The sequence below is a fragment of the Centropristis striata genome, chromosome 15 (genome assembly GCF_030273125.1).
Source record: "Centropristis striata isolate RG_2023a ecotype Rhode Island chromosome 15, C.striata_1.0, whole genome shotgun sequence".
In the NCBI taxonomy this organism is placed as follows: Eukaryota; Metazoa; Chordata; class Actinopteri; order Perciformes; family Serranidae; genus Centropristis; species Centropristis striata.
This window is the reverse complement of record NC_081531.1, coordinates 26,946,960-26,960,562: the sequence shown is the minus strand read 5'-3', so window position 1 is coordinate 26,960,562 and position 13,603 is coordinate 26,946,960. Positions and strand designations below refer to the sequence as shown.

Genomic DNA, 13,603 nt, shown 5'->3' with positions numbered 1-13,603 from the left:
GATTTGTTGAGAAAACATACTGAATATCTTACCCTTGTTTTCTCCAGATTTTTTTAACCATTACTGCTGTTTCACAGTTCTTGACAGTCTGTTGGATCATCTGACTATGAAGCAATTCATACAAGATGATTCAAAATGTATCATCTTTAGCTAACTCAGATCAACAATACATCAAGCCAGAGGCTACAAGCCAATAAAGCAACAGGAAATCTTATCACCTGATTTCTGAATGTCCAATAGAGCACTTGAACAATGACTTCTCTTCCTTTTAAATACATGTGTTTATTCATATTTAAAAGAAATTATTGAAACTTTCATATTCAAGTGTTGATGTTTGTATTATGTAAAAAAAAACAACTAAATCAGACAATCACAACTTATTCAGTTACAGGTATTTTCAAAAATATCTAACACACCTTGTTTAGCTTTCAGACATACAGACCATATAATGGTCAGGTGCGGAAATCCACTCACCATTACAGTACACGTGATAATCTCCAGACACTGATGCAACTACAACTTATACAAGGACACACAAATGGATTTGACTGACTTTTAAAAAGCATAGACTTATTCTTTGCATGTCAACATGAACAGAATGTAAAGGCTTTAAATGTGAAGTATGCTTAATAAAAATGCTTTACAATATAAGTGGTAGGAGTCTCACTTTCAGTAGCAAAAAAAGAAAAGAAAAAAAACTCTCCACGTGTTCTTTCTTGTTGGTTATTTTCTCAATCCTTTCTCATGTAACCCCAAAGACAGCAACTCCATCGATACAATGTTTTTATGTATACGGTTTTAAAATAGAGCAACAAAAAATCTGTTGAGTACTATCAAAAAATTACAGTAACCAGCAGTGGAGTCCAAAGGAACTGAAAAAGTTCCGGCACCTGAAGGCCATGTATGTAGTCAGTGATACAACTTAAGATCCCTGTGTGACACTTTGTTGCTATAATGCTGGCCGTCCATTCAGTTTGTCATGCATAAGCGCAATGGCTCCGCCTGTGAAGTCTCTGAGAACCTGCACCGTCTCCCTCTGGAGCTGCAGCGACTCGCGAACAAACTCCTGCTGAGTCTCTGCCAGCTGCTGTACCGACTCAGACAGAAGCTCCAGGGAGCGCGAAACAGTTTCCAGCAGGATGTTGGTGGCGTGTTGTTCTTGAAGGCTCAGTGATGCATTTTGTAGCATGCTTTCTCTTGTGTTCTGCGAGGGCTGACCCGGCGTTGGAAGGGTGGCTGTTGACGGCCCGGTGGACGGCTGAGGTTGTCCTTGTTTCTGGATGCCGTTGTTTCCTTGGTGATCTTCTGCCGGTTTTGGAAGCGGAGCGGGAGCAGGAGGAATCATGTCATCCCTTTGGTCGTCATCTGAGTCTCCGAATGCAGCTTCAGCATCTTCAGTCAAAGAAAAAGGCTCGTCAGTATTTTCTAAAGACTACAACATATTGCTAAATTCTTCCAATTAGTACCTTAATCCTGACAACTCACCGTCTGTTCCAGGTACTTCATACTGCACATCAAAGGCAGGTTGTGAAGAGTCCTCTGTAAAATTCAAAGCATTTATATAAAACATTTTGAATGCATTTCTTCCCAAGAACCTATTCAATAAACTATTGAACTGAGCAGTTCATTTAAAACTAAAAAAAGGTGACCCATACGCCATACATATGAGGAGGGTGACATGGATTGTTCAAAATGTGTGTCATGTAGACAAATAAACTTCACAGTAATGAGTGATAGTAAATACAGACAAAATGTTGTTTTTTGGGCACTCACTCATGGAGTAGGATGTTGGAGGGGGCATAGATGTCAAGTCCAACGCACCATTAGGAGAACTCTGCATTCCAATCATATCCTCCTCTTCCATTTCTTCTTCCTCCTCTGGAACATCATCGTCATCCCCCAGTGGGCCAAAGTCACCTGTTGACTGGTCTTCATCGTCCATCTCCAGAATCTGGAGAACTATTTTCTCAGTCTGGTTAAGGTCTCGGGAGAGACGAGAGTTAAGGCCCCTGTTGGGCACTGTCCCTGACCGCATGGCAGCCACTTTCCGCTTGGTGTCACACTTTAGATCCGACCATTTCTTGATGACCTCGATGACCTCGCGTTGGCACTCCCCGATGTCATTGACACGTGCTGTAATCTCTGCCCATGTGCGTTTCTTCACATCTGTTGGCACCCCACGATTGAATTTGCCTTTGGGGGAAAAAACAAAATGATCTCAAGCAACTGCCTGAAAATCTAATCATGTCAGCGATCAGTCGACATTTTATAATTCAAAGATAAACTGTAATGTCTAGTGTCCCCTTGTATGCCCAAACCACAATATCTTTGTGTTTTTGATTAACTAGCTATTGTGCAATCATTTCCTTTCTGGGTCAATTTCATTCTGAATGGGGATAAGCACTTAAAAACACGCACCCACAACAACCATACGATGCTTCCTCACTTCATCCAAGAGTATGTGGACTTCACTGAAAGAGAAACGAGCTTTTCTTTTCTTGAAACGAGTCACACTGTCTTGGTTGTAGTATACTGGTGAAGACATCCTCCTCACACGGTGTCAATGGGAATCCAGCGGCTTTGTAGTCTCTGCTGTGCTTCCACTTTTCCAGCTGTCAATGAATGGGAGTAGTGTTAACAACAAAGTTAAGAGAGCACGGGAGGGTGATTCTCATGAACATGGTACAGCTCATAGCAAAAATCCAAGAGCATTCAATACATATTTTCTTTGACCCGTTATTACATATACAATCTAAAGTCAGTGTTTAATAAGAATTAACAATCTATTTTTAAAAATTTAAGGTATTTTCTGACATTATTAGAGACACTGTGAACAAAATTCATTACCGTAACACATTTTTTAAATAATAAAAAAAACAACAAAAGTTTTTCTTTTTTTTCCTTTTTTCTTTGGCAAGCACTTAAATATGTTCAAGGGTAGCTGGTATCACCAAAATGTATTTTATTTAAATATACACATATTTTAATTCCAACAATTCTACCATTACCGTGATATCTAACCATTTTTTCTCATCAATTTTCATTCAGATTTGGTCTCTATACATTGTTAAAAAACATTATATTTGATTATATTCTGTTAAATTATACATTTTTAAACAAATGTATATTTATTTTTTTTCAAGTTTAAGTGTGGGGAAACCATGACATTTTTTATCTGGACACATTACGGTAATGAATTTGTGAATCAAAACAATGAATTGTGCCTCATTATGGCTATATTGTTCATTCATATAAAAGTGAAATATATTTAGTTTAATAAAGTATGTCCTTATAATCTTCACCGACATAGCTTAGACTGGCTTCATGAGAATCATCCGGGAGTGTTAATGATAAAACTACTCATGTGTCACTATGTTATGGTTCATAGACTCTGCTTTGCCATAAATATTTGAGACTGAGACTTAAGGAATTTGAATTGACTTAATGAAAGACACTGTAACGTGAAGTAGCACTGATAAAGTTACAATCATTCAGGCTCAACAGCTGTGCAATGACCGTGTATACTGACTTACAAAGTCTAACTGTAGTAACTATGCAAAAGGTAAAACTGAGAAAAACTGCTTTGAAGTTTTTTAATGTGTTTTAACTGGCCAGTGAAATGGGTTATCGGTAGATAAGTGATATGACACTTATTTCTACATGTATTGATGATGTAATATTTATGCTAAAAAATCATGATGATTTATTTGACCTTTGACCCCAAAAACGTAGTTACTGCATTGCTGTAAAAGGTTCAAATAGTAATGCTAAAACAGAGTGCAGTAACTACAATGTTTTTGTCTTCTTTCAGCTTTTATATTTTGTTTTCAGTGAATAAACATTTTCAAATTGATTTTGTTATAAGTGTATTTAAATGTTCAACAACTCCATTCAAAGATTTGTGTATTTCAGACTTAATATTGTAAAGAAATGTTATATTTTAGTCGTAATATCATGTTATCTCACTTTTTTACTTAATCACTATCTAGATAATAATTTCCCTTTCAAATAAACTTATAATTTATATTATTTTTATGTTTAAATTAGTATATATATCCAAAGCAGACTGTGGTAAGTGCAATTACTGCTTGGTTTTGAGTTGGATTTTGTGGTTTTTGTATCATTATTTCTCTGAAATAAAGCAAAATTGCAATCTTAAACTTTGTCACAAGATAAAACAGACATAAAGGAGTTCATATTTATTTATTCATTTAGTTATAACTCAATTTTGATCTAAAATGTAGTTACTTCAGTTAGGCTTTGTAGGGCTCGGTAGTTCGTCAATTATCATAGCAAAATAGAAAATGAATGAATATTATAAACATTTTAACTGTAACGTGGTTGCATGTGTAGGTCTAGCTGTTCTCATGTCGTTAAGCAGTGAATCGGAGCAGCTTTATCGTGATGATAACAATATTAGCCGTGAAACAGTGAATGGACAATGGACGGTGGTTCACACACGAGTCAGTCTGGTTAGCTAGCTAGCTCTGTGTAGAGTCCGCTCCTAGTTACACTCAATTATACCTCGATACCTACACTGCCCTGATTATTTTTAACGCATAATAGCTATCTAATGTCTCTCATGTGGTGCAGCACGCTCTTAGTTTACTATCTTTCGTCTAATGTTACACAACAACAGAACACACTAATGCTAGGTTAGCTCTATTTGCAGCCAACGCTACGTTAGAGTCAGAAACGGCTAATGAAACAATTGGTAAACGTAACCTCAATTCACGAGGAATACATTAATTGTAAACATATTTAATTAGATGGTGAACATACCCCCAAGTCAAAGAAGTTGAGATTTAGTCCAGAAACGTAAGGATAAACTTCCTTAGCGACAAGGTAGCTATTGTCAAGCTAGCTAGTATGAAGCTAACGCTACTAAAAGATGTCCGGTTAGTCAGCAGTCAGCTAGCTAACTAAAGCAAGAATTAATGACCAATATAATGACATTGGTGTGGCAATAGTATGGAGCCTTTGATTGTACCTTTCACATGTAACTTATAACAATAATCACGATTATTCTGGTGGTTTCACTAATGAAGTATCATCGTTTTACTTCTTATATTCTTTTCCCGTGAGAACGTGCTTTTATTTTGAAGGAGCACGCCTGTTTTGTGGTAAAGAGTGCTTACTTGACATCTCATAACAAGGAGTAATCATTTTTATACAGTCTATGGGGGTAATGCAGTGTAGCTCAGGAAATAGGCTCGCTCAGCCAAATTTGTTATAGGTAGGTAAGTGATATGACACTTATGACCTATATGTATTGATGATGTAATTTTTATCCTCAAAAATCATGACAAATATTTGACCTTTGACCCCAAAAATGTAGTTACTGCACTCTGGTTTTGCTGTAAAAGGTTCTAATAGTAGTGGAAAAAACAGAGTGCACTAACTACAATGTTGTTGTTTTCTTTCAGCTTTTATATTTAGTTTCAGTTAATAAATATTTTCAAATTGATGTTGTTAGTGTGTTTAACAGCTCTATTAAAAGATTTGTGTATTTAAGACTTACTATAAAGATATGTTATATTTTAGTCTTGATATAATTTTATCTCACTTTTTTACTTAATCACTATCTAGATAATAATTTCCCTTTCAAATAAACTTATAATTTCTATTATTTTTCAGTTTAAATTAGTATATATATCCAAAGCAAAGCAATTACTGCTTGGTTTTGAGTTGGATTTTGTGGTTTTTATATCATTATTTCTCTGAAATAAAGCAAAATTTCAATCTAAATCTTTGTCACAAGATAAAACAGACATCAAGGCGTTCAGTTTTTGTTATAACTCAATTATGACCAAAAATGTAGTTACTGCAGTTAGGCTTTGTAGGTCAGTATAGGCCAGCATAGCTAGATAAACAGTTAACACTTTTAAACACCACTGCCAGGGGTCCATTTAATAACAATTTCTTGGTTCTAACTCCCTTTTGGGCAAAAATGTATTGGCTGTGTCTTATTTTAAATTGGAAAATAGTCACTGTAAAGTTGAATGGTCCAGAAAAAGATCCCAGTTCAGCCTAAATAAGATTCCATTAGTCACAGACCAATGACTAAAAGTAGCCCACAACTGTTAGTAATGCAGCAAGAGACTGACACATTGAACATACCCTTTTTTTATTTCAAATATGGCACTGGTATTTATTTTACCAAGCATTTTCAGTAACAGTTTAATGACTGTGGCTAGAACTACATGGTTAAAAACACAAAATAATGGCATCTTTAATCCTGGCTGCATGCATTAGTGGTATAAACATTGTTGTACATTATCATTTAACACACTGTGTTGGCAATATCTGGTGCAGGCATTTTGAATAAGTACACAGTTGAAAGTAAACAGACTAATAAGCTGAAACAAAGAGTGCTGTGGCCAAGTTTCATTACCAGCATTGAATATTAAATGGAAAAATATTAGCCTGCCAAAATATAACATTGTCTCTTTTGATGTTAATGTAACTATTCGGAGAAAGCACTGGGATTCCTATACATATACAGTAAAAGTGCAACTCTGATGTAAAAATAATGGGATATACACATGATTAAACTATGATCTGCTCCTAATTGTCTGCAGTACAAGTGTACCATAATTCACAGATCTTTTCTTGAAGCATTGCTCACATTGCTGTTTTTTTTTTCAAGCAAGAATCCCCTGTCAGTTGGCCTTGGGGTTGTTTTTACAAGGATAATGAGTAGGACTGTGGAATAACAAGTCTAACAAAGCCGTCTAGTTTTTATCCACCTGGAAGCCTCTGCAATTACTTGGTCCACCCATTCTTGTTTACCTATTTAATACAAGTTGGACTTGGGACTGCATAGGGTGTACACACTGACTAAAAACTATTTCCCCAACACTACCATTAGTGTTGCTGTACCAACTGGAGTGTGAGAATTTACAAGGTCACTGAAGTCCATGTATAAATGAATGCTAAAAGGTGTAACAAAGATAACAGCAGAGAGATGGAAATAGTAAGCAGCCTGTACAAACCCAGATAGTTCTGACAAGGATATAATGGGGCAATATAAGTGGAAACAACTAAGTGGATGGCCATTTCAACCAAAAAACATCAGCCAAGCTACCCCTGTTAGCCCCTATTTAATGTGTGCCTTTTGGAAGACTTTTTTCACAATGTTGAGTGAAGCTGGCTTTCCTGATTTTGCCAGCAGGTGTCAGAAAGTGTTAAGTCTTTATTTTTGCCCAACATCAGCATTTTAGTTTTAGTTAAAACAGCCTGGGAGCAAAACTAAAATTGGCTTATCTCCACAGATCCTTGTAACATACAATCTTTGGGAGACTGGCCTCAACTACATGTTAAAAGGTGATTTTCACATTAGGTTTTTCACAAATTTCAGTGTCATACATCTTGATGTTGGCCTACCTCATCTCGGGCATGAGGAAGATTTAAAGCAAAAGCAAAACAAGTGGACATCAATTGAACATACTATCATCTTAGGCACCTAATTTAATGATTTGATCCTTAGCGATGGGTACCTTTGTGAATGCAGGTTTGTGCTTTTTTGCGTTGCAAATACAGCATCTATTCTGTCTTGGAAGTGTAAGAGAAACAGTGAACAATCCAACAGCACTTGCATAGCATTAACATTCAAAAGAAACCTGCACACACCAGGGATTAGCTGAATAACAGAAAGTTGTAGGGATGCTTGAGAAAATGAAAAAAAGTGGTTCCATGTAAGCAGGAGTGACATCGTCTGGACTCAAGAGTACATGGTCAACTGAAGCCACTGAAAAGACACAAGAGCAGAGAGGATACAGATGACATCAGCATTGAATGTTTACTATGAAATGCTTTTAAGAGTCTGAATCCAGTCAAACACCAATGATATTTAAAATAACTAAAGATCATCTTACCTCCTGAACGTTGACTTTGATAGTCCCATTGTTGTCCTTATCCAGGGTTTTGAAGGCACCTGAATCAGGAGAGAGATTAAGCAAACAACACCTTCAGTTCATGAGTCAATCATTCTTATCACGCAGATTAAGCTGCTAATTAAACCTATTTATTTAAGGACTGGTTTTAAAACTTACGGCACATGGCATCCAGCCTCACAAGGCAGCCAATGTAGTTGTCAAAATCCATGTTCCCACTCTCATCGCTGTATCTGCGAATGAGCATTTGGAACAGCTGGTCATTGAGAGGGAAGCCTGAGGAAGAGATGAACAGAAACAGAAGAAACCACTGTGGATTAGCATTGAACTGCATTTACACAAAGGGTACATGGACATGGGCTTTACACAAATATATACACAAAGAACTGGTATGATATTCAAATCATTAACCCTTTACACAGCAGCTCAAAGAGGAGGCTGTCTATAGAGCTCAGAAACATTTGACTTGTATCTGACTGGCTGACCTGATAATAAAAGTATACCAGCAGAAGCTAAGCCAAACTTAACCTCTGAAATTCCACATTTGATGGAATATTAATAATTGTTTGTTTGTTGTTGTTGTTTGCATCTCGAAATCCAAAAATGTCTATGTTTAAAACATGCATAGCCACATGACTGTTAACAGATAATCAAACTCCCTTTTATAAGTTCTTAATGTATCAATGACAATTGCTTTACCCGTGACTCTTAATAATGATATGAATTAAGTTTTGTTTGATGTGCATCTTTTCAGCAGCTGTTCAAACATTTAAACAATAGGGGGGATTAAATAAAACTCACCAGCCGCTCTGAAAGCATTCGGCAACTCATCTGCACCGATGACACCGGAGCCATCCGTGTCATGGCTCTTGTACACTCCCTAAAAAGCAACAATAAAAAGTATTTAAAACATGTATGTCCAGTTTCCTCGATAACTGACTCTCTAACAACCTACATAGCTGTCAACATGGGTGTGAATTCCTGTAAAGAATTATTTAAAAAATTGATTACAATTGTAATTTCTTTTTTTTAAAATCATATTTGTTTTACAATTAAAGTAATAAAGGTTTAATAAGTGTTAGTCATAATAAATGTTCTTCTTGTACTGATAAGCTTAATTCAACAAGCACTGAATGCATGTGTCAACTCGCTGACAAAGTAGGTTGTTAATGAGATTCATCTGGCACATAAAATGTGCCCTTCACTAGTATGTACAGTAGATAAATGGCACACTATACTACACTATATATTTCTAAATCAGAGTCGTAACTTCAACAGCTGATACTGTATATAATTTGCACTACTGTATATAATTTAAGATAGCTTCTTCTATGTTCACAGTTATTGGCCATGGTAAAGTAACTGTGGATCTCAGTAACCAATATGTAGGACAGATGAAATGGACCTGCTGTACTTGCCTGCCATTTTTTTATATTGTTCCAGAGGTATTTGAATTCATGAAAGCCAAGTTTTCCAGTGCTGTCACTCTGAAGTAATATTAAGGACAACAGAAAGACAACTTTCTTCTATGGCTCCAGCCCAGGCAAACAGTGGCATGCTGTATTTGCTCAAGGTGTCTTTTTATGTGACTTCCTCATTCATGTAGTAAAGAATTCACAGTAGGAAAGGAATGTCAACTTTTTGTCTGCCTTGTTCACGACATTTCAGTAGAGGTTTAGACTACACATGACACGGATCACACAACTCACATTTGGCTACCTTCACACTTCTAGTTTCTAGTTAAATATGCAAGTAATAATGGTTATTATATTCCCCAGCTTACATTACAGAGCTTTTATGACAGTTTACCTAAGTGCTGTGATCATGACCCCTTATTTTAGAAAACCATATCTGCTCAGTGCTTAACCCTCACATTTTTTAAAGTCCTTATGCCTCACCATCCAATGGTGGACAACAAAAGGAGTGCTGGCTCTGCAAAATTGAGAAAAACTCTTTGCATGACAAAATTGTGGCAGAAATAGGCCACAATGTTTCAATGCACCAGTATGTCCACAGCTTTAATGAGCTGTGGGTGTGGTGGAATCTATTGAGCTAACATGTCCCTTTTTGTCATCAACTGTTGGTGGGTCTATTCTGTGTATTTTTACAGTGCTAACACAGTCACCTGGATTACACAACACATAAAGCCCACTAATGACACAAAGGATACATCCATGACTGCCACCATGCTCCGACAAGACTCAATGCTGAAACCATCTGTCTTCAGGTCTCCATCTGAAATATGTCAAATTATGTTACCATGTTGAATAGCTTTTTTAAAGATGCATTAAAATGTGTAAACATTGTGAAGGACTTAATCACAACAAACGTGTCTTACGCTTTCCGATGATTCTGTTTAGGATGTTCATCAACTCACATGGGCTCACCTCCATGTCCTATATGACAAATATTTAATGGTGTGAACATCACAAAGAAACCAGTACAGACTAGGGTTGTCACGATACTAAAATGTTCAACTCGATACCGATACTCAGGAAAATATTCGATACTCGATACCATTTTCGATACCACAAGGATAAAAACAAAGACCCCAAAATTTAACAGAAATATTTTTATTAACAAGAAAAATGCAACATGTTAAAATGAACAGAACCACAGGTTAAATATTTATAATAAAAAACAGTCGTGCAAAAAGAAACTGCAACTATGATAACAAGCTTCAGATACTCGATACTTTTGAAAATTAGTATTGTATCCGGATACAACGTTTTGGTATCGATACTTTTTTGAGTAGCGATACTTTTGACAACCCAAGTACCGGTACAGACACCCAACTGCGTAACAGAATCCACATAGTTATACAATCTTCAGACTTGTTATTGTATTACTGAAATTCAATAAACTGGTTACTGCAGAAAAACAGAAATTCAGAGAAAAGTACAGGTAGACTCACCTCTCCAGCGAGTTGCTGGAAGACTCTGCGGAACTGTCTCTCCTCATCACTCTCATGCTGCTCTGCATATACAGCTGGCCTGCGTGGTGGAGGCTGTGGGACAGAGTCACAGCAAACATTTAGAGTTAGCAGAACAATGATGGTCAGTCAGAGCTGATAATGTAATGACTGTCAGTCACTTACAGGTTCAGCAGGCACAAACTGGGATGGGTCGATGTCGCTGCAAAGACAGGAACAAAAGTCCAGTTAGAAATTAAGTGACAAATCACCTTTGGCTTGAACAGGTCAGGTTTTGTGGAGATTCTCACCCGACAGCACTGATGATGCCGCCGATAACTTGTTTGGCAAACCACATCTTCTTTTACTGTGAATGCAAGATGCAACATGAAATAGGCAACATACTTCAACATTAAACCACGACAGTTCAGATCCTTGAAAACCCTCCTTGACTGACAACTTCAGCACCATGGATCATGGTTTTAAGCATCTATACCATAAGTATAATAAATTAATCAGAACTAATGGCAGAAGTGATCACCCACAGAGTAATGCTAACTGGGTGGTTCTCATGAAGCCAGTCTAAGCTATGTCTGTGAAGATTATGAGGACAAACTTTATTAAACTAAATATATTTCACTTTTATATGAATTAACAATATATCCATAATGAGGCACAATTCATTGTTTTGTGCTAAAAAAATATTTTCTATATTTTTAAACATATTTTTGATTCACAAATTCATTACTGTAATGCGTCCAGATAAAAATGTCATGGTTTCCCCATACTTATATACAATAAATATTTAATAAACTTTATAAAAATAAATAAACATTTGTTTAAAAATGTTTACTTTAACATAATATAATGAAACATAATGGTTTTTAACAATGTATAAAGAACAAAATCTGAATGAAAATTGATGAGAAAAAATGGTTCGATGTTACGGTAATGATAGAATTGTTTGCATTAAAATATGTGTATATTTTAATAAAATACATATTGGTGATACCCGCTACCCTTGAGCACATTTAAGTGCTTGCCAAAGAAAAAAAAGAAAAAAAAACTTTTGTAGTTTTTTAATTTTAAAAATTGTTACGGTAATGAATGTTGCTCGCAGGGTCTCTAAAAATGTCAGAAAATACCTTAACATTTTTCAAATAGATTTTAAATTCATATTAAACAGTGACTTAAGATTGTATATTTTATAAAGGGTCAAAGAAAATGTGTATTTAATGCTCTTGGATTTTTGCTATGATCAGGTACCATGTTCATGAGAATCACTCAACTACACATAAATTACAGTGCTGCTGACTGTTTTAATTATCTGGTGCTGTGCAGAAGTCTAGATCTCAGAAAATCCAAGTAAATTTAATGGCTAGACAACATATTGTACTGGAACTATTATTATTAATTAATACTGCTTAGTGTATGCAATCTGCTTTAAGGCTTTCATTAGTTATTAAGAATCAGAAAGAAGGGGTGCATGGTATAACAACACCCATAACTTACAGTGACAATACATTGTGAATGTATGTTTTTTAACAGCAGCACAGGTTAAGCTGGTTATCCACAAAGCATGAAGGCGTGTCCTGTTTTCTCTTCGATCTTACAGACTAATTAATGGCACACCCTCTACCCTCTTACAATCTTTTCCTGTTATGGAAAAAATAATGCCTATGCCCCACCCAGCTTAGGAAAAAATATCTGGCATTGAAAGGTTATCTTGGTGCATGATACGTGTATAATGGCATATTTTAACTTTAATAAGCCCAGTAGTAAATAAGTACGGTTTAAATGTGCCACAGTGCTAAAACAAAGTAACATCAAGTCAACGACTCGATCTAACCGCAAAGAAAATAAAGCTAATGTTACAGTTTATTATAATGACGCTCCAAATGTGGCATTATGTGAAGTTTGTTTATGTTACTGACGCAAACAAGTACAGCTGGTGTATGTCATGACCACGTTGCTTAAACAGTGCAATATCTTTAACTTAACTAAATGGATTTGAGCTAGAAGTATAGCCTGCTAAGATGCTAGCGCTAGCTGAGCTAGGCGCTAGCTAAGCTAACATGAAGCTAACCTCACTGGGAGGTCTGCTATCTGTCACATGAAGCAACACTTCATCGCCGTCATTAACAACTGCGTAGCACGACTTTGGATTAAAAAAGCAAGCGATAGTTTGGTCATGTAAAACTCGACGTCTGTCCTTACCTTCAGGTAGCAGCGCCCTGTTAGTCGGTGAGGAAACAGTGAGTTGGTGAGTTGTTGTAAACTCAGTTGGAGAGAGTCAGCAACACGCCCAGCTGACGAGCTGCAGAGGGACTGACAGCTTGTGTTTCCGCCTTGGCTTCAGGTTTCAGGACAGAAAAGGACTGATTCCATACGTTGCGCAGGGTGATAGCGGTAAACCGTGGACGTATGCGTTAAACGCATTGTGTTATTGTTGATCATATAGACATCTGTTATGGTTATTTATCATTCAGTGTCATCAAATTCATTTTGACATGCTGTGTGCCAAAAGTATCTCCGGGATCTGCGACTGACTTCGTAATAGCTGTATCATCTTTGTGCCATTTCCTTATTTTAATTTATGTAGTGTGTGACAAATATATAATAATACCTTTATTTATATAGCACCTTTAAAAACAGCGTTCACAAAGTGCTTTGACAGAACAAGCATGGATAAAACTCCTGCAAGAATAAGAAACCAACAATGAAGAAATACAAAAAAATAAAGGATATATATATATATATATATATATATATATATATATATATATATATATATATA

The 13,603-nt window shown here is 36.2% G+C and overlaps 2 protein-coding genes across 3 annotated transcripts; both read right to left on the bottom strand.

Annotated features, from left to right (window-relative positions):
• Nucleotides 1-105: 105 nt before the first annotated feature.
• Nucleotides 106-5,062, bottom strand: zgc:153990 (uncharacterized protein LOC768125 homolog). 2 transcript variants are annotated; one of them, XM_059350895.1, is made up of 5 exons: nucleotides 4,783-5,062; nucleotides 2,419-2,612; nucleotides 1,774-2,193; nucleotides 1,486-1,539; nucleotides 106-1,392 (listed from the first exon to the last, which is right to left on the bottom strand). In XM_059350895.1, exons 2-5 carry the CDS (start codon nucleotides 2,543-2,545, stop codon nucleotides 950-952), a joined length of 1,044 nt encoding a protein of 347 aa, XP_059206878.1. In that variant the 5' UTR covers nucleotides 2,546-2,612; nucleotides 4,783-5,062; the 3' UTR covers nucleotides 106-949. The 2 variants fall into 2 exon arrangements, with proteins under 2 accessions (XP_059206878.1, XP_059206879.1); XM_059350896.1 differs by having other exon boundaries at nucleotides 1,822-2,193.
• Nucleotides 5,063-6,605: 1,543 nt separating this feature from the next.
• capns1a (calpain, small subunit 1 a) lies at nucleotides 6,606-13,237 on the bottom strand. The gene is made up of 11 exons (XM_059352151.1): nucleotides 13,024-13,237; nucleotides 11,118-11,173; nucleotides 10,993-11,029; nucleotides 10,810-10,902; nucleotides 10,234-10,291; nucleotides 10,066-10,130; nucleotides 9,314-9,382; nucleotides 8,697-8,775; nucleotides 8,055-8,171; nucleotides 7,878-7,936; nucleotides 6,606-7,750 (listed from the first exon to the last, which is right to left on the bottom strand). Exons 2-11 carry the CDS (start codon nucleotides 11,162-11,164, stop codon nucleotides 7,724-7,726), a joined length of 651 nt encoding a protein of 216 aa, XP_059208134.1. The 5' UTR covers nucleotides 11,165-11,173; nucleotides 13,024-13,237; the 3' UTR covers nucleotides 6,606-7,723.
• Between the last annotated feature and the right edge of the window lie 366 nt (nucleotides 13,238-13,603).